This window comes from Odontesthes bonariensis, chromosome 10 (genome assembly GCF_027942865.1).
Source record: "Odontesthes bonariensis isolate fOdoBon6 chromosome 10, fOdoBon6.hap1, whole genome shotgun sequence".
Classification (NCBI taxonomy): Eukaryota; Metazoa; Chordata; class Actinopteri; order Atheriniformes; family Atherinopsidae; genus Odontesthes; species Odontesthes bonariensis.
This window is the reverse complement of record NC_134515.1, coordinates 18,123,538-18,147,146: the sequence shown is the minus strand read 5'-3', so window position 1 is coordinate 18,147,146 and position 23,609 is coordinate 18,123,538. Positions and strand designations below refer to the sequence as shown.

General features: G+C 39.4%; 2 protein-coding genes across 4 annotated transcripts in view; both read left to right on the top strand.

Annotated features, from left to right (window-relative positions):
* The first annotated feature begins 1,461 nt into the window (after positions 1-1,461).
* Positions 1,462-6,647, top strand: lamtor5 (late endosomal/lysosomal adaptor, MAPK and MTOR activator 5). The gene is made up of 4 exons (XM_075476629.1): positions 1,462-1,595; positions 1,678-1,739; positions 4,995-5,112; positions 6,221-6,647. The coding sequence occupies exons 1-4, from the start codon at positions 1,561-1,563 to the stop codon at positions 6,279-6,281; spliced, it is 276 nt and encodes a 91-aa protein (XP_075332744.1). The 5' UTR covers positions 1,462-1,560; the 3' UTR covers positions 6,282-6,647.
* A 1,670-nt stretch (positions 6,648-8,317) lies between these two features.
* The window catches only part of slc16a4 (solute carrier family 16 member 4), a 33,988-nt gene continuing 18,696 nt past the window's right edge, over positions 8,318-23,609 (top strand). Inside the window, exons 1-2 of one of the 3 annotated variants that reach the window (XM_075476626.1) lie at positions 8,318-8,565; positions 8,861-8,934. The gene's annotated coding sequence lies outside the window, so the exon portion shown is untranslated. Of the gene's footprint in view, positions 8,566-8,857; positions 8,935-23,609 lie in introns of all 3 variants that reach the window. The other 2 variants (XM_075476627.1, XM_075476628.1) reach the window with 2 other exon arrangements.

Genomic DNA, 23,609 nt, shown 5'->3' with positions numbered 1-23,609 from the left:
TCCTCATTCCTGACGTGGTGAGATTCTTGCTCGAAGCTCCTTGTAAAATTGCTTATTAAGCTGGAGTGTCACTAAATGGACACCAGAATAGGAATAATGAGTCTTAATGTCCCTGGATAACAGATAAAAGTTGGCATTACACACTACGACAGGATGGTGATACACTGACACTGAGAAAGACCTCTATTTTTGCCCAGCTCATCTGCAGACCTGCTGTGATTGTAAAGTGGTCATGTGTTACAAAAGATGAGATGAGGTGTGTGTGTCCCATGCATAGACATGCATGTGATCAATGTGATCAGGGAAGACACTATAACATGTAGATCCTGTAAATTAGTCTGCCTGCATAAACCTGCACTTGTACGCATGTTTGCCTACGTCTTTCCTTAGACAGTGATGGGCAGCTGGTCACAGCAGGAGCGGGCAGACCGAGATTTAAGATGCAAGAAGAGAAATATGAGTGTGAGAAGAGGAGAGTCTAAGAGAGAAGAGTTAGAGGAAAGGAGGGGGGTTGTAGCCCATGGGTTAGTCAGCAGGACATTACCCTGCTGCTACGCAGGTGATGGATTTCTCCAGTGCAGCGGTCACATAATTGCATTCACCCAGTTCTGCCCTGTCAGCAGGAGCACTGACGTCTCACCATCTTGGGATAGGCAGCAGAAATTATGCAGGAAGGTGAGGCCACAGGTCTGAAGCAAACTTTAGAAGAAGGCACATTAAGAAATCCCTTCAGTGGGAGGCTGCAAAAAAAAAAAGGTCCCTGTCTCAAGTGACAAAATCAATACTATGTTTCAGGTTCAGAATTTTTAAAAGGCATTGGTTTAGTTCAATTTATGTCAGTGATTGTTATCTTGATTCATGTTCACATAGTTTTTTTGTTATTATTCTGGCGATAGCTGTTCTGGCGGAGAAGATTGTGTTTCTGGAGATGATTTCACTGTTCTGTGTGTGACAGCGCCATTAAGCAAAGCTGCTGCAGCTCTCCAAGTAACTGTTTTAAGACTGCAGAGCATGTGACTGGAGATATTTTAAGCAACTTAGACTTATTTCATGAGCGTCATATGAATGTGACAGCTTGTGCAGTCCAGAAGAACACAATGGAAAATTAATTACAAGTGCAATTTATATTCAAGAAGGGAAAAATGATTAAAGTAATCTGATTATATATTTATGCAACTCTGAATAACATTATCCATTTCTAGGGAAGGGTTGAATGACAAAAGTGACAGATCAGCGATGAAATTTAGTGCAGCGGGGTTTAATAATGTAACCAGTCTATCTATCTATCTATCTATCTATCTATCTGAACACATGTGATGTTACAAAAACTGCACGACTCGTATGTTTGAATAATTCACAGTGCTTCTTACTGTCACGTTTTCTCGGCCGGTCTTCATAATTATTTAATCGCGCTTCACGTTCTTTGGTCCTCATCGGAACTCTTAGTACACGTGACGGTCATATGACCCTACCCGGAAGCGTTGAGGAAGCGGACAACAACAAAAACAGAATTTAGGGTCGAAAACTTTGAATTTCCCACTTATTTACAATTTGGGAACGATGGAGTCGACCCTCGAACAGCATCTCGACGACACGTGAGTTTAAACCACTTGGAGCGGTGTTTGTATTTTACAGTATGTTACGCTGAAGACGACTTTGTGTGTGTTTTTTCGTCAGCATGAGGAATCCAGCTGTTGTCGGTGTGCTCTGCACGGATCAACAAGGACACAACTTGGGCTGTAAGATACCGCTTAGTCACTTGTTCAAAGTTTTAGAGAAAATCCATCAAATACCTTCACAGTAAACTTTACGTTTACGGGGCAAAGTATCTATTAGTAGGAACTCAATAGAGCTGGATGACCGCAGCGTCCATCAGAGGGGTGTAGCCTACTTTACTATTAGTAGCCTAGCTATGTTCATTTTGTAATAGAGAATTAATTATTTATTAATCAAAGCAATGTTTCTGTAAGATATATATTTTTTAAATGATCGTTTACAGATGTTTAAATGAAGATTAAATGTATCTTGTAAACTAATTAATCACACTGTAAACCTGATAGCCCGTTGAATAAGATCGAAAGCCAACAAACATGGTGAACGTGTTATTGGGAACAGTGATGCACAACATTACTTAACAGACTCTGGAGCAACCCCTCGGCATTGTACACAAACTGAACTGTGGTATCTAACATTTGTACTATATCAGGTTTTACACCCATGCCAGAGATAAGTCAAACTCTACGTATACATTAATAATTTGTCATGCCATAACAAGTAAGTAGTTAGAAATGCTATCATAGGTGCTATATATAAAAGTATTTGATATTGTCAAATGAGGCACTTGTCCTCTCAAGCCTGCCAATTTGCTGCTGTGGCCCTCAGCTGCAACTTCTCCGAGTATCTGAGCCTGATTATGGGTGTGAACTTTACTGTGGGAGATCGAGCTGAAAAGCCCACAGCAACAACAACCTGCGGTTCTAGAGGACTGCTGTCTGTCTGTCCTATTTTTATCCTATTAAAAATAGAATAATTTATGAAATAATCCTATTTCATAAATAGGATAATGGTTTCAAAAATCACAAGTTGTATTTTGAAAAGTTTACACTTAGTTTATAGTAGCTATAGTTTATACATGATAACTAATCCGCAGCCTACATATCTCAGTTTGTTTTTTTTTGCCTAAATCTGGTCAAAAAGCATTGTCTCAGAATTTAGTGACCAACGACAAAAACATCTCAATGACAGCTGCAAATGTTCTTAGTTTAAGGTGACCGATGAGAGTGATACACACCGTCTGCCCTTTCAAATGAAATGCCATCATCTCAAGTTAAATCATTTTTTTATTTTTGTGAAATGTGGTGTTTTCTAATTTGCTGTAGAATTTTTTTTAATTTTCATTTTACTGCCACAGTGTATGACAATTAACTTAACAATTAACTTGACAATTGACTTAACCACTGGTTAAGTCAGTTACCAATGGCTCTCATTGCTGCTTTTCCCCTCCTAATTAAAGGTGTGTCATTTGAAACTCCAATTTTTAGAAATGCTGAATATTTGCCATGACAACTCTCTAAAACACCTCATGGCTTGGTGCAACCTCTCTCATAATCTGCTGCTATCTTCAAAACACAGCATGGAGACTCTGTGTCTGCCCCCTCCCTCTGAGGCCTGTCAATCCCATTGTGATGAGTACACACTCCATATTCAGTCACCGATATCTAAAACTCTGTGTGCTCCTGTGAGTTTTTCCACGACATAATTGCTGAAGTGTTTTTCCTCAGAATAATCCGATATCAGATTACTGTTACCTATGAACATTTCCAGTATAAGGGTTTGCACAGTGAGCCTGATGAGATTAGCTTTTCTGATGAGACGAGCTCCTCTGAGAGTAGTGCAGGTCAACAGGAAACCGCTGTGATCAAATTCTATCAAAGAGACTCAACATACTCACACATTTGAGATATTCTTGGAAGCAACAAGAACTCCTCTTATTCCTGAAAAACAAATCAAGCTTTCCTGTTTTTATTTTTTATTTTTATATCTTTATCAAAGCTGTCCATTTTGTAGTGTTAAATTGGGGCATTTATACTCATAATGAGTAGATCATTTATACTCCTATTGTCACGGTTGATAATCGTTCTCATGGAGATATTCATGTTGGATAACACTGCAAAAACATTCAGTAGTCTTCAGTCTTGGTCATTATTGAGCATCATTAGAAAAAGTATCAAAAACAGTCGAATGGTATGAGGTCTTCCTTTTAACTAGAACATGAATACTCACTTTAACTTTTTTATTTTCATTTTAGATGTGAATAGTTAATTGAATAAAACACAAACTAATCTTCAAAAGGCATGCAGTTAAAGATTAGATATTCTTTTCTGCAATAATATATAAACAATTTGGTATATAATTCAATATACAGCAGTGTGTTTGTGTATTATTTTGTACAATTTTAGATTGAAAAATGACAGGCGCACAAATTTAGGCATTTTAGGTTTGAGCTCTGTGGTGTCTTCCTCAGGCCTTTATCTCTATTTCATGGCTGGTTCACAGACTAAGCGAAGCGAACTTTGCCTTAACAATCAGCAGCTTTGGTTCCTCCTCACAGCTGTCTAGTACTCTGAAAATTGAAATGACTCATGTCCACAAAGCAGGCGAATGTCATAAGAAGATGGATGTTTTTTCAAGTAGCCATTTCCTCAGTTCATAACTGAATTAAAAAATGGCAGCAGGCAAGAACGGTGGAGGTCAAGTTGAGGTTCGAAGCAAACTTTCTGAGTACTCATAGACTAACTAGAAAAAGCAAAGCTCCCCTTTGACTGCAAAAGAAGAGGTTTCATCAGACTATTGATTTTGCATCACTGTTCTGCTGTGCAGCTGCTTGTCCACAACTTTGACCCCCATGGAAAAATGATAATTTTTCCTGCATCCTTAGCTAATTTACATCTAACTAAGGCTTGCGTGTTTTGGAAAGAAGTTAAGGTTCCCAAAATGCCAAAGCACAGCTTTGGACTTGTTTTGAATCAAGTAACTCAGGGAGCATTCACTGGTTGAGGGAAAACTTGAATGAATTGAACACCACACAAAGCAAACGCACACTGAATGTAAAATGATGACGATAAAGCTTAAAAGAGGAGGCCCTCTGCAACCTGGTAATCCTAAACACCTCAAAATCTGTAGAGCCACTGTGGGGTCTAAAACAGTAGTTGTTAAAAAGAAAGATCCTGTGATAGCTGGGATAACTAAACGGCAGAGAAAATACATTTTTGTATCATTTCCTGTATCAAACCATTGTGACTAAATGAAAAACACTCACCAAACCTCTCAAATGTTGAATGTAGTTCACAGCTTTCGAAGGAAAGAGGCCAAAATTGAAAGTAAGATGTGTTGGGATGCACAAAATCCTCAGTAGAAAGTTTTATCAGCATTTGTTTGTTGTATGATGTCTGTTTGTTTTTTTTTTGTTTTTTTTTATATATAAATATCTGCAGGCCGCGGATCCTTGTCTGATGAACATGGAGGGGTTGTGTCCGTTTTAGCCAAAGAAGCTTCAGCTCTCACCAGAGACCCAACAGACACCCCGACGGTGTGCCTGGAGTCTGATTCGGGGTGAGGACAGACTCTTTTCTTTTCTTATTACTTGACACACTTGCACCTCCTTTTTTTTTATACGCATGTGTGTGGAGATCAATAACTTGAAAGGGATCCAGAACCAGAGTACCTCGATCTGCCTGGTGGAGCAGTGGTTGATCGTTTTCTAAGAGCAAGGTGGACTGTAGGGCGAACTTCAGATGGAGCCTTTCCATGTTTCTCTCCAGGTTCTCTGCTTTCCGTCTACAGTCCAAAGACATGCATGCCATGTTAATTGGTGATTTTAAACTATCTGCGTGTCTGAGCGTACACAGTTGCCTGCCTCTCTGTATTAGCCCTGTTATGGGGTGTCCAAGGTATTGCCTGCCTTGCCCAGTGGCTGCTGGAATATATTCCAGCCCCTCCTGACTGTGAACAGGATAAAGCTGGGATGGATGGAGGGATGTTTGTAATTTTACTGTGGGATAATTTGTGTGGCTTGACTGCCACCTTCTGGACTCTTTAAAACAACACGCGTCAGATTCAGTAACTTCTACTCTCAAAATGAGTGTGTCATTTATTTAAAATTGTACAGCTTTATAATAATTGTCTGCAGTATGACAGCATGTCTTAGGGTGTAATTTAAGAACTTGAAAGCTGGGCCTAATGTCAAATATCAAAAATAAATGTGATTAAATCTGTGAAGTAATTTCCACTCCAGTGGTGAGATTACCTCTCAATAATGGCAGACTATACCGTTAAGTATATCTGTACCATGCATTTTAAATAGTCATTTTAACATTATCTCAAATTAGGTGTCTAATGTTCTGATTATTAACTCTTCTGCTAACACTCAGTATGATGACGATACAAAAGATAAGACACATCATCTCAATAAGAAAGTTATGCATGTGAATGTTGAACTGATTGTTAATACATTAGTTGGCAATACATTTTCTGATGATATTGGATGTCAATGACTGAGAGTTCGACAAGATTAGCCAGTCAAAGGCTAACACATGCTCAGCACGACGTGTTTGTTCTTCACCTTTGACTGGTCCCACTTTGCCTCTACAGTTGTTGGTATTTAGTTGCATGTTTGCCTGGTTGCATTGATTTTTTTTTATTTTTTATTTTTTTTTTTTAGAAACATTCTGGTGAGGAGCCATGGGACCATCACAGTAGCAGTTCACAAGATTGCATCTTGAAGATAGCGGGACTCTGAGAAGATTTTTTTCTGTTGTTGTTGTAAAGAAACGTACATGTGAACAGACAACATAGGTCACACAATCCAAACAAATCTGAGAGAGAGAGAGAGACACTGGAGTTTTCACATTGTTTTGCTGTGTTTTCCATATATTCTGATTCCATATTCAAACAAAAGGATGCTTGCTAATTTTGTGCTGTGCAGTTATTTTCACGTCATGTACAGTTCCTGTGTCATGTAAGGCGCAGTCACTTTAATGCTGTGTGTGTCTGCCTGTGTATTTTTGTTAACATCATTGTTCTTAAATCCAATTCAAGGTAGTCATGCACAGAGTAACAACCCTGAATAAACTTTAACCTGACTTTGAGCTGCCCTCTTATGTGTTAAGTATTCATTATTTTCTCCTTTGCTCCGTGTTACATGGTTAACCAATTCATTTTCTTTGGCATTCGTTGCTGAGATGGAAAAACCGGTCCCAGGGTTGGCAATCATAAATTGAAGTCACTTATCTCAGACATTACTGTACTTATATATTTCCAATAAAAGCAGGTATTAGATGGATGCCTCAAATGCTGAGGAGATTTCAGCCAGTCTAACTGAACGTAAAGGCAAATTAAAGATACTGCTTGCGGGTATTTAGGGAGCAAAAAGCCTGTATGTGCAGTGCGGTGGCTCCGACGGTTTGACCGCAGAGGTAGTTTTTTTTGGGTTTTTTTCCTCCCACCCTCTGAGTTCTCAGATGGGGTTAGGGTGACCAGATGTGTCCCGAATTCTAAGCTTTTGTCCCGAAAATTAAACTTATGCCAAATAATTACTTTTTAACCCCAGGTAAAGTACACATCTCAAACTAATGCTACTGCCGTCTGTGCCACCTAGAGGCTGCTTGCTTGCGCAGCCCCGGCTGCAATGCAGACATCCCAAGTCTCCCGGCAGTTCCGGGAGTCCCTGATATTGATAGTTACTCACGGATGCCCGCGAGTCGGATAAAATATCCAGTATTTTAGACTATGCGAGGGCGTGTCCTTTTTTTTCAATGCGAGTGAGAGCGTGCAGGCAATATAATAACTCGTGAACCATGCGCGTTTCGACTGCGCAGGCACGAGAGAGAGAAGGGTGTGGGGAGAGGTGTAAATCTGTGCGTATCTGTCCAAAGCGATGCTCTGTTCAACGAGCAATCAAGGCGACTGCTTGTCAGAAAGCACGCTGATTGGTTTAGTCAACAAAATAAACCAATAACGTTCGGTGTGGGAGGGCTTCGATTTACTTTGACAGTCACCTAAGTCACCACTCAAAACTGTGCATCCTGCCAAAGGGCAGAGGGTGAATCCTCGAGTAAAAAACGAAAATATAAGACTCATTTTACAGCAGAATATATACTAAAGTATAGCCATGTCTAGTGAAGGTGAAGAATGATGACGCTGTGGTGAGGTGCACTGTATGCAATAGTGACTTCAGTATTGCCCACGGCGGACTTAATGACTGTAAAACATGTGGAGGTAGGCTAAGTTGAACGCGCCATCATCTGCATTTTATTTCTGTTGGTTCAATGCTGTTATAAAATAAAGCAAAACGTATCAAATACTTATTTAAAGTATCAATACACATTTAGTTACTAAATTGTGTAGTCCTATATCTAACTAGCCAGCTATCTAACTATCTATATCCAGCCTGTCTAAGCCTTTTAAAAAAATCCCCAATTTAATATGTTGATAAATAGGGAAAATGGAGTTTGGCGTTTCCCACGGAGGAGAATCTGATGTTAAACTGCATGCTAGTAGTAAACTACACTGCACGAATGCCATAACAGTAGGAAGAAACACGCTGGTGTTTTCCTTATACCAATACACTGGAACTTGCCATATTACCGGAGTGTGCGTCTTTTATTGCAATTATACCCAATCTACACTAGAACACCGACGACAAAGAATTTTATTACTGTACATGTAAGTCAGCCCACCCGCGCGCCCCGTCCCGAATTTCAGCCAACCTCATCTGGTCACCCTAGATGGGGTTCACTGCTACGTCTCAGTCACGTGGCTCTCCTCGGTGAGGGCTCTGCTCTCTGCGGCTCTTCTGCACAGCCAGCGATGCTGAGGTGTGCAATGGAATCCATCTACTCCCGCGCGTAGAGGCGAAGTTATGGCACGGTCACCCTCGGAGAGAAGAGTGCCGCAGCAGTTCCTCTCAAAGTCCCGCACCGGTCCCGCACACGCCTTGCAGAGACTATTATAATAATAATAATAAATTCAAATTAATGCATCGACGTGGACGGAAATAAATCACAGGTATGTGCTGCTTGCTTTTGTTCCGCTTATTAGTTATTACATTCAGTTAATGTAAATGTTTTGAATAGAACTACTCCTCTGCTGTATAACAAAAACAACAACAAACAACCTCATCATATATCTTGCCCCAAAGTTATTGTTCTTTAAACTTTTCACCCCAATTGCGTCAGTTTCGGGCTTGTGCGTCGCTCCACACAGAGACAGAGACGCATCGTCTGTAAAGTGACATTTTAAGTGTCAGTCAGCCTGCGGTGTCGCATCTGTCTGAACGTCCCTTTTCTTGCCCTCCCAGCAGAGTTGAATTGAGCGAGGGGCGCAATGCAACAGGCCTGTCAAGTGCAGATAACAATTGGCTCACAGCTCCACACGGTAAGAACAGCCTATTTTTCTCCCCCACAATAATGCGGTTTTGCGTTTGTCGCTGAGGTCTAAACCCACAGCTTACGGTTTAACACCCCGCATTCACTACATAGGCTCCCAATTCCTCTGAACTGATGTATAGCTTTTGAACAATAGAGTCGTTGGCGACAATTGTAGAAAAAGTAACGTGACCGTTACTTTAAAGCAGTTCAGCAAAGTTGGATCCAAGGGGATAAATAGTTAGCCCACGATGCTTAATCTGCACCAGAGAAGGTTAGTGGCCTGGTTAGAACATGCCCACATCCTCATGTTTTTTACTATGAAAGTAAATGAGTACCTGAGTACCTGGTGTGCTCCTACCATACAAAACTGTCCAATTTGGATTTGAAGTATAGACTTCGGTTGTTCAACTCTGCTGATCACCTGGAGCATCTGAGCAGGACAGTTCATCTCATCAGAGAGTAAGGAAACTTTTATGGTCAGTAAGATCAGATTGTTAGACATGTTCTGCAGGCTACATTTGATAACAATGAGGCTGCAGGCTGCAAGAAGCTGATTTTCTTGCTTAAGCAGTCAGTCCTTTAGGACCACCCATTTAAATAATTATTTTTAATGCCGTTAAGGTGGTGGTTATTTGCTTTAAGACATGCCTGCACAGAGTCTGGTCTCAGACTATCAGCTCTTGACAAACCGCTGCCATGCATTTAATTAGTCAAGTCAATGAATCTTCCTGTTGTTTTTTTTTTTAATTACGTGGATGGCAGCTAAGGTAAAGCTGCACTGTAAAAAAAAAAGAAAACTGTAAAAAAACGGTAAAAGCACTGGCAGCAAAGATTCCAAACGGATACCGTAAATTTACAGTAAATAACTGGATCACAGAATTACATACAATAACTGTAAAAATACAGAATAAATTTTACAGTCAAAATGACTTAAAATACAGTATATTATAGTTTATGAATGCCATCTTACTGTAAAATAACATACATTTTATGTCAAAAAACATTAAAATAAGATAACTTTCAGGTTAATCTCTGTAATTTTGCAGTATACATCATTTATTTTAGGAAACAGCCCAGTCCATCTACAGTAATTTCATGTTAAAATACTATGTTTTCCATGTACAATAACAAAGTTTTAACATTTAAAAACGAACTAGGTTCATAAAACTAAAGGTAAATGTCTGCCCATTTACAGTATTAATCTGTCATTTTAGAGAATTAGTATATTAAAAAACAACCATTAGGCAGTGGAAAAACAAGCTAAATACATAAAAAATAGCTACATTTAAGGTCAGTCCCTGTAAATTAAGGGTATTTTAGTATTTTTTTCATGGAATGGCCTCATCTATCTAAAGTAATTCCCTGTTTAAATATTGTTCTTTCATGTATAATGACTGAGAAATAATGTATAAAAATGCTATAAATGCATTAAACCAACGATAAACGTTTGCCCATTTACAGTATTATTCTGTAATTTTAAAGAATTACAAGATTTAAAAATGTTCATTGGACGGGTAAACAAGCAGAGTACATTAAAAATACATCAAAGATTGCTGTATTTAAGGCCAATCCCTGTAAATTAAGGGTATTTAGTAGTCATTTCATGAAACCGTCTTGTCCATCTACACTGATTTGCTGCATAAATGTGGTTTCCCCAAGTAAAACAACAATGACACATGTATAAACTAAATATGCATCTTTAATCAAATAGGAATTTCTGCACATTTACAGTATTAGGTATTTCAGTGAATTGGACAATGGAAACTTAAACACTGTACATCAAAATACATTATGTGTATTTAAAGATAATATCTGTAAATTTATGGTATTAAACAATCATTTTAGTAAACTGAACAAAAACTGTTTAACAATTTAATTTGAAAGAAAAACACAAGGCAATCTCTGTAAATGTAAGGTATTCAGCAGTTACTTTATATAATTGTTCAATATAGTGTTTTACTTCCAAAAATCGATAGAGCCACTTCCGGTTGACCCCTTCAACACCAAACTCAGGCATTCGAGAAAATGGTGAATGAAGAGCAAGATGAAGCTACGTCCCTCTATATTTCGTATATTTAATTTGTGATGAGCTGCTTATTGCACAAATGCGATGCACAACGGCGCATTCTCAATCGCGGTGTTTTTCTTTCCGATGGCGACTACAACAGGGAACCGATAGCGACTTACAGGGACGCAGGAAGTGGGGTGCTCCGGGTGCTGCAGCACCCCCCACTGGACAACAGACGCAACTACACCACTTGTGTATTAGCCTAAATTCAGGCATAGTTTTTCTCCCCCTAATTATTATTCTAAAATAAAAACACAAAATATGAATGTTTTCTACTTTTTTCATACTTATAAGTAGTTTTAAATGTCTTTTAAAAATTTGGTTTGAAATGAATGATAAACTTTTAGACCTCAACCAGACCGGAAAGAACAGTGGCGTAGAACAGTGTGACGGGAGAGACGTTTGTTTATTTAGCTTGTGGTGTCAAGCTAGCAGCAATGCGCCCTTATGAGGGAGTTCATCAGTGCCACACCAGAGCGCAAGGCAACCTTTGGAGTTATTCCATCTGGTAAGCAATGCTTTTAATTAAGTTCGCTTTTTTAAATTGTTCTCAGCTAGTTGTGTGGTTTTGCTGCTTGATTAGCCTAATTATTTTTCTAGTTTCCTTTATGTTATCAGGCTACTATTTCAGAATAGCAGACTAATGCATGCCTAATTGGTACTGTGTATTTCTTTTTTCATTATTACTTTGCTGTAGTTCATTGAATGAGCGCAAGTCTGAGGAGAATCAGCGCGGCTGCTTCCGCTGTGTGCCCAGGAGAGCGAGAGAGTTTCACACTGCCCATGCACCAAAGACAAAGTGCCAGGGCAGCGCGATTTTCTCTTGAGCGCGTCCTCGTCTCTTATGCGATACGTCTCCACATCAGGTGCGCGTTTCCCTTCCGCAAGAAGAACTTGATCATTTCAACGTGAGATTTAAAATAAAAAAATGGTAAAATCTAGCCTCCTTGTTTAGGCTACATAAAACATGCGAGAGTAAGTCAGATAGCCAATGGATTCGCTATTCCTCACCCTAAAATTGATTAGAATGCAGGAAATTGCATCTAAAAAAAATGAATCCCCCCCAGCACCCCCTGGTGAAAATGTGTTCCTGCGTCCCTGGCGACTTAAGCCTGATTCTTACTCGGCGCAAACGGCTCGAGAACCATTAATGACGTCATCGAAAGCGCCAGCCCCTTCACAGTTCCTTCAGCTCATAAGCACAGTTTGCGCCGAGAATGCGTCACATTTGCAGTTCTCTCCAGACCAGCGAGCGTCACTGTTGAGGAAACAAGCTGAAAAGCATACGAAGAAAGCATACACAATGCCACCTGTGGTGTCACGTCAGCAGAGGCTGGCACATCTGATGCGGAATGAATTTACTCTGGGTGTAGAACTGTATATGTATCTCAGAGCTAAGCGGCTGCGGCAAAAACAGAAGAGAAGGTGGAATGTTCGTCCTTTGCAACAAGACGAACTTTGTCAAACGTTGCCCTAGTGTAACTTCATAGACGTGTCGTACAGATGTTTGTAGAGGCGCACCCTCTCGGTCACCGCGGTCTCTACAGTGTTCATTTTTTCTTTTTCTTGGTCAGCTGTTTCCGGTTGAGCGCGCGCGAAATCAGAAAAAAAGTTGTGTGCGCGCCCTTGCGCCGCGCGAGGATTTTCTAGCTTGCGACGGGGGGCGTGGCGGAATTTTGGGTCACGTGACCGTTTGCGCCATTTGCGACCAGCTAGTAAGAGCGAGGTTGCGCCGAGTAAGAATCAGCCTTTACGGTTCCCACCCCCAGGAAAAAAATCTCGAGCATGCGCAGAACGCAAAGTCTAATTCACCACGTGCTTCAGCGTCTACAAGCAAGTTTAATTTGACTTTCAACCGAGTTATCTCGGGGTCTTAATCCGATCCGAGTAACAGTATCAATCCAATTTCTTGTCAGATTAAGGTGTCTATATGCACTTAATAACTCAGTCTTATTGTAATTTAGCTAAATATCTGATCCTTTCAGTGCCATATAGTGTAGTGAAGTGAAGTGAAATGTATTTATATAGCACTTTTCAGCAACAAGGCGATCCAAAGTGCTTAACCCCACTGAGTTACGGAGGAGCCGATACATCGGTGCATCCCTAGTAATTTTGAGGCCTTTTTCTCAATGCAATGAATGTGGATTGGGAGCTGGACTCTGTTCCACAATTGTGAAGCACAAGAGGAGCTTATGAAGACGATCAGCAATATTTGGACTTAGGTCATGGCCATTAAACTTTGTAACCATTTCTTGCAAATCAAACAAATGTAAAAATAATTTTAGAATACATTCAATTTGGGCAATACATACTGTGCGCGTATCATCGTCAGATCATTTCAAACTGTCTGTTCACTTGCTGGGCTGCTGGGGTCTGTTCACTTGCTGGGCTGCTGGGGTCTGTTCACTTGCTCGGCTGCTGGGGTCTGCCTTGTGATCCACAAGCTGCTGAGCATTTCTAGCAAAGCCAACAATGTGCCACTTTATTTCCAAACTAAGAGACACAGAAGAGCAGAAATAAAGAGTGATAAACATTCTCTTTAGAGATTACACTCAGCACATTACTCCTATCAACATTATATTCTTAAAAGTAAGATTTGCTCAAATTAAAACTTTAAACATGTCAATCACAGATCTTGATAACACTTCTCTTTCCGAAATAGATTCATGCAGTTATATACTGAGTTTTACAGAGAAATAAATATGGTCTTACCTTCTCCAGGTCGAAGTCTGCTTTTTTACAGGCATGACATCAATACGAGCAGCTCACACACACATATGGAGAAACAGGAGAAAAAAGGTCAGACTGGCTCTGTCCAAAGCTAATAAACGCTCACAAATTAACATGTACCAAAAATGTAATTTATCTATAGTCATCGTAGTCTTGCTGCACCTCTGGTGGTAATGACAGCCAGTGCATCTCCCCTGAGACAGGTAGGAAGTATGTCCATCTGCACAGGTTTTAATTGCAAGCTCGAATCTAGTTTTATGGATTGGAAAAATGTTATTTGTCCTTACCATCTCCAAGGAAATAGGAAAGTAATTCCACTCAAGAGAAGCACAGTCTTTGTTGTGTCTCATTGGGTTGAGTAGTCATTATCACTGGGAGTCATCCTCTATCATATATTAAATATATGTACCCATCTCCATTGTATGTCTCTGTTGTGTCCCGAGTTTGAAAGGAGACGTAGGAGTCAGGACTGGATCTCTAAATCTTTACTTGGCAACTGCGGTGACAAACAGAAACACAGAAATCGTGAGCTGTGTGTGAGCTAGAAAAGGCTTTTTAACTTAAATCTTACAATAAAATAATCAATTTAGTACAGTAAAATTAAATTACAAGAAATAACATACACTGGTCCTTTAAACAGGTTAAGTTTCTGCTTTCAATGCTTCAGTATTTAAAGTTTTGCTTTAAAAAAAAAAAATAGATTCAACAATTAGGCAACCAAACTTAATATGGTAACCTAAAAACCCACATTTCACTATCGCAGTTTAACGTTTAAATCCAAATAGACTAATATCACATTCAGAAGGCATCTGTATAATTTAGCATCAACAAACTTGTACAGGGCAGAGCCAGAGATTAACAACATTATTTTAAACACAAACGAACAAACATCTCCACACCTGGGGCGATAGAAAGAAATAAACTTTTATGGTGAAAAAACAGAGTAGACTCTTGCGAGGGAAGACAGCAGTGAACAGGCTAATTTAGCATGCTAATGCTCGAACAAAACTAATTAAACAAAACAAAAAAAACTTAGATCTCATGCAGGATGAGTGGGACATTACACAGAGCAGCATACAGCAGTTTGACCGCATTCATATCACGGATAACAACTTTTATGAACATATATCAGCAAAGAGCAACACAATTACGACTAACATCTGGCCATGTTAGAAAAGGCTTTGACCGAAAGCGCATGTTAACAATTAATACTTCAGCTGTCAAATAAAATGTCCTGGTTGCCACCAGTCACTTAGTCTCAAAACTATACAAAACGATAGTTATCTGCTAACAGCTTATATAATGGTAACAATTTATCAGAGGGCTGCTAACGTTAGCTTCAATGCTGTCCACTCGAGGGCTGCTAACGTTAGCTTCAAGGCTGTCCACTCGAGGGCTGCTAACGTTAGCTTCAATGCTGTCCACTGGAGGTATGAAAATGAATTAAAATATCGTTCACATGCGTTATCTGGGACACTTACCTATAAAAGCGTTTGGTTGACAATGTCCATTGTGGGTGTCTCATACTCCTCCTTGGAGATCATGAGGTCAATTCCTATTAGGGCACGTCTTTCATGTGATTGACTCATGACATGCCCGCTACGAACCTGTTTGAAGGAGCGTTGTGTTCATCAAACTTGGCCGGTTGGTCGTTTTGGGCGGGACGAAGCTAACTAGAAATAGGCGCCAACTTTGAAATTTGAACAGAAAAATCTGCATAGATTGATTGCATGAAGTGAATGAAGTGCGTTTCTAATGAAAATAAATACATAAATGAAAATATTTTATTTTTATTATATATTATATACACACACACATTATTATTATTTAAAAAAAAGGAAATATTGCAACTCCTTCTCCCTAACACACACAATAAATATAAAATATATATATAATCATTATTATTTTAACATTATAACATACATTCTGCATACAACTGGTACACAATGACTTGAGGTTTTTTTTTGTTTTTCAAATGCAGTATCTTTACATTAAACATGACACTCTTCCTCAGTCTTTTACTTTGAATCAAAGTAAAGGACAACCATACCTATTTATATACACAAATACAATTATGTCCAGGACATAGTAGTTATTTACATTCTACCATGCATTTTGACCAGTTAAACTGACAGAGTTTTACCAAGTTACAGTGTAGCGAATATAGAAGGGAAAAAAACAACTTCTGTAGCTTGAACTAGGGTTTTAAGCTTAATAGATACTACTGTGCAGAAGGCAGGAATACCAGGTTTCGCAGGGTGTTTAGAGCACACTAGCATGATTTGGCATCAGATTCAGACAGCCAAGATTGAGAAGAAAGACTTGCATGTTATATTTCTGGATGTAGCAAATGTTTACTACAGTGCCAGTAGTGGTTGCTCTTAGACATGCAGAGATTGTGGGTAATGTGCAAATAGGCCGGGGAGGCTTGGGGCTTGGCCCGGGGAGTAGAGCAGGTCCCAAGGAGAAGAGAAAGCTAGTTGTTGAGCAGGTTCGTAGACAGGAGGAAATGTTATGGGGCACAAAGGCTGTGGCTCAGGCTAAGCAGGGACGGTGGTTGAATTGGGAAGGTGTAGAGAAGAAAAAGCTTAGTTGGAAAGAGCTGTGGAGTATGTAGGAAAGGAGTATTAGATTTTTGATAGGGGCAAAATACGATGTATTGCCATCTCCCCAGAACCTAAAACTCTGGGTAAATGGAGACCCGTTATGTTCAGGTACTGCAACTCTAGGGCATATTTTGTCAGGTTGTAAGGTTAGTCTGTCACAAGGCTGGTATACGTGGCGACATAACTAAGTATTAAGAAGCTTAGCTGCAGGTATTGAAGAAAAATTAAGGCAACTAGACGAAACACTAATGAAAAGAGGTTCCCACCTGATGACCCCAATGATATGTTGGTCAGCACATTGGTCAGCAGTATTATTACAGGTTACAACCTGTAATAATACGGAATACTTTCTGTAAAACTGCATTATTTAAAGTACACGTTCCGTAAAATAACATTTTCAATTGTATTTCTTCAGTAATGTACAGTTAAAAAACATGAAATCACTTCAAATAAATGCTAAATAACCTGAAATTTTGTGGAAATAACTATAGATTTCTGTAATTTTATATACATTTCTTGATTAAAATTATTAGGAAAGATCTGTAAAATTACATCACATTTGATGTAAAATTACATTTGAATATGAAAGAAACATGTTAAATTACCTGTAAAAAACATAGAAATAATGTAAATTATATTATTGGTCATTACATGTAATTCTAAAGGTAAATATTGAAATTACTACTAGTATCCGTTAATTTACAGTTATTACATTGTTTTAATAAAAGTGATAAACCCGTAAAAACATACAGAAAATTGTATGTAAAATTAAAGATAAAGATGTACAAATACAATAAACTGTCATTAAAAAACATAATATTAATGTAATCTTACATTACGGATAATTAACTGTAATTTTAAACATAAAACCTAAAATTACTAAAAAATATCTGTAAATCTACTGGAATTCCATTGTTTGATTGGAAAACAGGAAAAATCTGTGAAAAATTACAGAATATTTCCTGTAAAATTACATTTTTTTTTTACAGTGTATAGTAGAATGCAGAAAGCATGTTGGCAAATAATGTTGTAAAACCCGTCAAACCTGGTGAGTTGGGTCTTTTGCTAGACAGGGGAAGGTGGCAGGTGTAAATGCTTGTGGCTACAGTTCACATGTCAGCAACATATAGACATCTAGCTCACTTGATCTGGGTTTCCTGTTATCAGAGGCATTTGTGTAGCTGGGATTTTGGAGGAAGAGAAGTTAATTCTCAGTGGACCAAGAGAAGCATGTAAGACAAACTTTTCTCCTGCACAATCATCAGGTTAAATATTTAGATCTTAGATGAACTTTTTCTAATTTTTTTATGATTATATATCATTACTGTAAAACCTATTAGACTCCCATTAGCCTCAACTGCTCTGTTTCTTCAAGGTGTTGTACTGCTGGACTAGGGTTTTACTTTTTTTGTGACAGCTGGATCGATAAAACCTCAAATTTGAGCCAGAATAACATGCACTTCATCGGTAGTTAAGGTCAGGCTTGGTTTATTTAAGCGCTCTTCTTCAGGCGCAATGTTTTTAGAGAAGAACAATGTTTTTAGAGAAGAAGGCGTGTTTAACACATCGTTTGACACTTTCTGTACAAAGTAGCTAGATTACCTTACACACAATTCATAAGAAAAGCAAGTTTGTTTGAATAGAGAGGTGAAAGTAATACAAAAACAAAAATGAAAAAGTTACTAGAAATAAGTAACCGACCTCAGACGAACAACTCTACTGGGCGTATTACACGTGTACATGTGGAATTAAGAGGGTAAGTAGCCGCCAAGGGCTGCTCATCAAAAACCCTTGTTTAATTGATCATCAGCAAGTGTGATCACCTCTATAAAAGCAGAATTTTTCTCAGTTTGTTGCTCTGGAGCCTTCAGGTGCGCGTTGACACTATGCCAAAGAGGAAAGACATCAGTGTCAATCTAGAAAGGATTATAAGGCCATTTTCGAGCCCATTTATTTTAAAGTGTGAAAGATTATTCACAAGTGGAAAACATTTAAGAAAGTTGTTAATATTCCCAGGAATAACTCTACGGACTCCACTTAGCATGTTAAAGTATGGCTTGTTTGGAAGGATTGTCAGAACAAAGCTTCTTGTCTCTTCAAAGAACTTGGCAGCACAGCTTAGGTGTGCAAAGTTGCATATATGAAATGCTGAAAGATGTCCCTGAATCAATACTTTACATTGGTTTAATCTGACATTTTAAACATTTAAAACAACATTTGATCCAACATCGAACATCTAAATGTGATGCATTGACGAAAATATAAGATGACTGTTACTTTAGCCATTAAAACTGCCTCCTGGACTTAAGATCAAAATGATAATTAGACCTACAAAATGGCATCAGTTAGCATTTAGAGCTGCATTTGTATACACCTGTAGGTTACCTCGATTATGGTCTGACATGAATTCTGTAGAGAAGCTCTATGAGCTCACTGTGAAGGTGGGGACACAAGCTGCCATTCTTCAACTTGACCAAACTAGCCAAGCAAGATGCCTGTGAGAGATAGGCTATGGATGTTTTCTATGGGTGTTGTCGATTGGGTCCCCATCCTTTATTATTCATGGTTGCTGGCTTTGAACCCAGGCAGCAGATATACACATTGCTACTTTCATACTTGGAATAAGGGTATGTGAGGGTCTGCATTGCAGACAAATCATTATTGTATTCAAGTAAAGGGGTAAAGGGTGGAATGCTCTCTTCGGGTCGGGAATGAGATCCTTCCCCAAGTGGAGGAGTTCAAGTATCTCGGGGTCTTGTTCACGAGTGAGGGACGAATGGAACAGGAGATTAACAGGCGGATCGGTGCGGCGTCTGCAGTGATGCGGGCTCTGCACCGGCCCGTCGTGGTGAAGAAGGAGCTGAGCCAGAAGGCGAAGCTCTCGATTTACCGGTCAATCTATGTTCCTACCCTCACCTATGGTCACGAGCTGTGGGTAGTGACCGAAAGAACGAGATCGCGAATACAAGCGGCCGAAATGAGTTTCCTCCGCAGGGTGGCTGGGCTCTCCCTTAGAGATAGGGTGAGAAGCTCGGTCATCCGGGAGGGGCTCGGAGTAGAACCGCTGCTCCTCCGCATCGAGAGGAGTCAGATGAGGTGGCTCGGGCATCTGGTGAGAATGCCTCCTGGACGCCTCCCCGGTGAGGTGTTCCGGGCCCGTCCCACTGGGAGGAGGCCCCGGGGAAGACCCAGGACACGTTGGAGAGACTATGTCTCTCGGCTGGCCTGGGAACGCCTCGGGGTCCCCCCAGAAGAGCTGGAGGAAGTGGCCGGGGACAGGGACGTCTGGGTCTCTTTGCTCAAGCTGCTGCCCCCGCGACCCGATCCCCGGACCAGCGGAAGATAATGGATGGATGGATGGAAGTAAAGGTCAGTTTCCAGAAAAAAATCAACACAGCAGGGCTTCTGTGGATGTTTCTCACAGGTTACAGCTTTTCTGCCGCAGGGTCCTCACGGCAAAGTCCAACCCTAAGCTCCATAGTTGCTCGACAGTCTTGAATCTTGTTTGTCATGTGTCTTTTTTGTTATTGTTGTATCGTCACCAGACAAATATTTTTAGTTGTTGAAAGGTCTGAATTGCATGCAGGCCTAGACTCTTCTACTACAAAGCCGTGCTGGAGGACATGGCGTTACTGATTTTCAAAAATAATGAAATTTTTCAACTACATTTTAAACAAGCTTTGGCCCAGAGAAGATGGCAGCGTTTCTGGATCATGTTCACGTATGACTTTTTCTTCCCACGACAGGCCTTTAACCTCTCTTTGTGGATAGCACAGTGAAATGTGTTCACAGACCATGTTCCTGAGCCCGTGCAGTGATCTCAATGACAGAATTATGCATTTTTCTTGCTCGAGGGCCTGATGATCACAGGCTTACAATATTGATGTTCTGCCAGGTACCTTGCACATTGAGGAACATCATTCTAAAACTGATTCACTATTTACAGATGCAGATTTTTGCAGGTTACTGAAATTCTGCCCATCATTACCTGTGAGATTCTGTCTCTCTAAGGTGCCCTTTTTATGCCCAGTTATATTACTGACCTGTTTTCAGTTAAAGCTGCTGTCGGCAGGTTTTCAAAATTCCGAGTCTAAAGTCGGAAAATTCAAACTGATACAACTTTCAGGTCCCTCTCCCTCTGTGGACGAGGTTGTGCACGTGAGTTCACACCAGTGTGCGCGCACACAAGCTGGGGGCAGACTCACGCTCAGCATGGAAGACGTGGTTGGTGACTGTTCTGCTCAGATAATAGATCAATAATAAACCTAACGTGATTGGTTAAAAACAGCCGGGAGCGCTCGATTTTTTTCGAGCACGATTACAGGCTTCAGAGAGAGCTACAGAATTCGGGATTTTTCCTAAACAGCCTATTTAATATCCTACTTCCAGAATCCCATGACAATTCAAGCTAATATGACTAAAAAAAAGTTGCCGACGGCAGCTTTAATCTAATTAGTTTCAGCGGTTTCTTCATATGACCACTTACTTCCCCAGCCTTTTGTTGCCTTTGGTCTATTTTCTTAAGACATTTTATTGCCATCAAATCCAAGATGAGTTGATTTTTTTTTTCTTATGAAATTGTGAAATGTCTCACTTTCCACATTTGATATCTTTTCTAATTTTGAATATAACAATGGTTTGTGCAGTTTGCTAATAATTGCATTCTGTTACACAGCATCCCAAACTTTTTATAATTACTGTCCTTTTCTCTGTGGCCGCACATATGGTGACGCATGACAATTTGTAAAACCTGTAGGATTTTTAATGCTTTTGTATATGTATGATCTAACTTATCATTATATCATAACTCTTAAAATATTGTGTAAGGTCATTTTTGTCTAGGGATAAAAGATGCTGTATTCCATACCTGTGAGTGACAAAAGTAGGTGAATCTTTGCTTTGGGTAGCTGGAGTGACAGAAACTGCATTAAAATCTAACTGTTGACAGAACAGTCTCAGCTCTTAGACGTTGGTGTATTTTCTCACATGAACTACTAACCTCAGGTGCTTCAAGAACGTTTTTTTTTTTACTGGATTAAGGTCAAGACTTTTATATCCCAAATGTTTTCTTTATTCTTGTACACTAAAACAAGAATATATTGATGAGTGTTGAGTCACGCAGCTGTATTTTGAGTTGATATAGCTACCCCAAATCGATTATGAGCTGCAGTATTTGACGTCCATTCCATTTAAAAATGGAGCTTAAACCAGAAATTCTTTGTTCGGTAACTGAAAATAAACTTGACATCTTTGTTTGTTATTTTGTCATGTAATACATGAGTATTACATGACAAAATAGCAATACATGAGTCTGTGGTTTTATTGCACTGATGCACAGAATTGTTTTTGTCCGACTGTGTAATCAGTTAAGCCCTCAGCAATCATGTGTGTACAGGACAGGATAACCTTTAAGTTGATGTTGAAACTCTCGGATTCGCTCCAGGACCCCTGTTGGGCCAGAGTCAAAACCTTTGGCCAAACTGCTGCTATGTGTTTTGCTTGATTCGTGTGATGTTTGCATTCTGTAGATGATGATACATCAAATCCATTACTTTAGCTTAATGCAGATCTGTAATGTATTTCCTGACATTGAACACTAGGGCATATAGTTAGCAAATATGTGGAAATGAGGTGTAATATCAAAGTAAACAGGTAACACAGAAGTTATCTCACTTTAAAAGTTGACTAACAAGGTTTAGTTTGACTGTTCTGGGCTTTCCTCCCTGTCAGTTAGCCAAACTAAAATTGAAGTTATAGGTTAAAATGAGATGCAAGCTAATGTTAACATTCATCCTTTTGACGTGGTCTCATTCATAAACACTGCAGGTAGGAAATGAAGTGCATTAGACTAGTGAAAAGTACTACTATCTATTAACTTGTCTCCATTGGTTTGTGTTAAGGACATGAGCATAGACTTTCAAAAGGATGTGAGACACTGAGCGTTAGGCAAGCAGATGATACACAACAAACGTTTCAGAAAGTACATCCTGTTAAAAGATTCCTCTTGGTATGTAGATTGAAACATGTTGTGATAGTTATGATTACAAGTAACCATAACCATTTTACATGCCCATGCCCCATCTTGATAAATCTCAACAGTAACAACTGCATAGTGGTAATCTCTAAGAAATCCACAATCACCATAGCAACACTCTTGAGGCTACGAGTTCCTCTTCAAGTAGTAGTTTGACATACTTTATTGGGAAACATGCTTATTGGTTTGACTTCCAAGAGCCAACTGATACCATTCTCAAATAGTCAACTGTTGTTTTATGGTTTTGTGGATTGGTGAACGAGCTAGCAGGCTAGCTTTTTGCACCAGTTTTCAGTCTCACAAGAAAACTCAGCACTGTACCTTTAAGATTTCTGTTTTCACTTTTCTTAGTTTAGATTGTTTGTTTTTTGTTTATTTTATTAAACGGTGTCATACACCAAAAAGATAGATATCATTCACAGTCAAAGGCTCATAAATCAGGCCTTTAGACAGGGAAATATCACAAAATCAAACACACAAAAATATCTGTTAAGAGTATCTGCCTGGAAATGCTTTTTAATTTATGGCTCTATAAATGGAAAAATAGGTCAAATATGGAAGGAGTTTGGAAGATATTTACTGACTAACCTTGGTAAAAGCCTAGATTAGACTAGATGAAAATTGTTGAAGTTGATTAGAGAATATACTGGTATTAGTTTGTGGTAACATGGTGTTAATTCTACCAACCAATCCACTATCGCTCATACCCTCAGACTCACATTCATGAACATGCACTCAAGCACTTGGAGGACAATTTGTTAACACCACATTGAGGGGAAATACTTTCCTTGCACTACACTTGCCCAATTCATTCCACTTTTAATCCGCTCTGTGCTTTGTCTAATTTGGTCCTGCCCTCTTATGCACGCCTAAGTCGGACAGAGTTACAAGAGTCTTGTGAAAAACACAACTTTTATGACACCCCCTACTGTACTTCTTTCAAGGTGACTTCACTTTCTGTCATCTGAGACAAAGTTAACACACCCCACGTGTTGGCAGCATGAACGAGACAGTTTAAGAAATAATTTTTGACTTGTTCTTATTATTTTTCAGTAAGACAGTGTCAACAGAATAATTTGAAGTTACACTCAGGTGTGACGGAGCTAGGTGCTCTCTATTTACAAACTGCCGTTTTATTTAGATGGTACAGCGTTGTTGTCATGGAGTGGGAAGTTTCAAATGTGCCTTCAGGTTTTAGCTTATTCCGTCTCTCTGTGAGTTTGCACGTTCTCTCACAAGCTGTG

Bases quoted from the DNA above. Each gene is read 5' to 3' on its own strand.
- lamtor5 (XM_075476629.1), top strand. From the start codon at position 1,561: ATGGAGTCGACCCTCGAACAGCATCTCGACGACAC. The intron at 1,740-4,994 runs GTAAGATACCGC...AAATATCTGCAG, and splicing joins ACAAGGACACAACTTGGGCT to GCCGCGGATCCTTGTCTGAT. The intron at 5,113-6,220 runs GTGAGGACAGAC...TTTTTTTTTTAG, and splicing joins TGCCTGGAGTCTGATTCGGG to AAACATTCTGGTGAGGAGCC.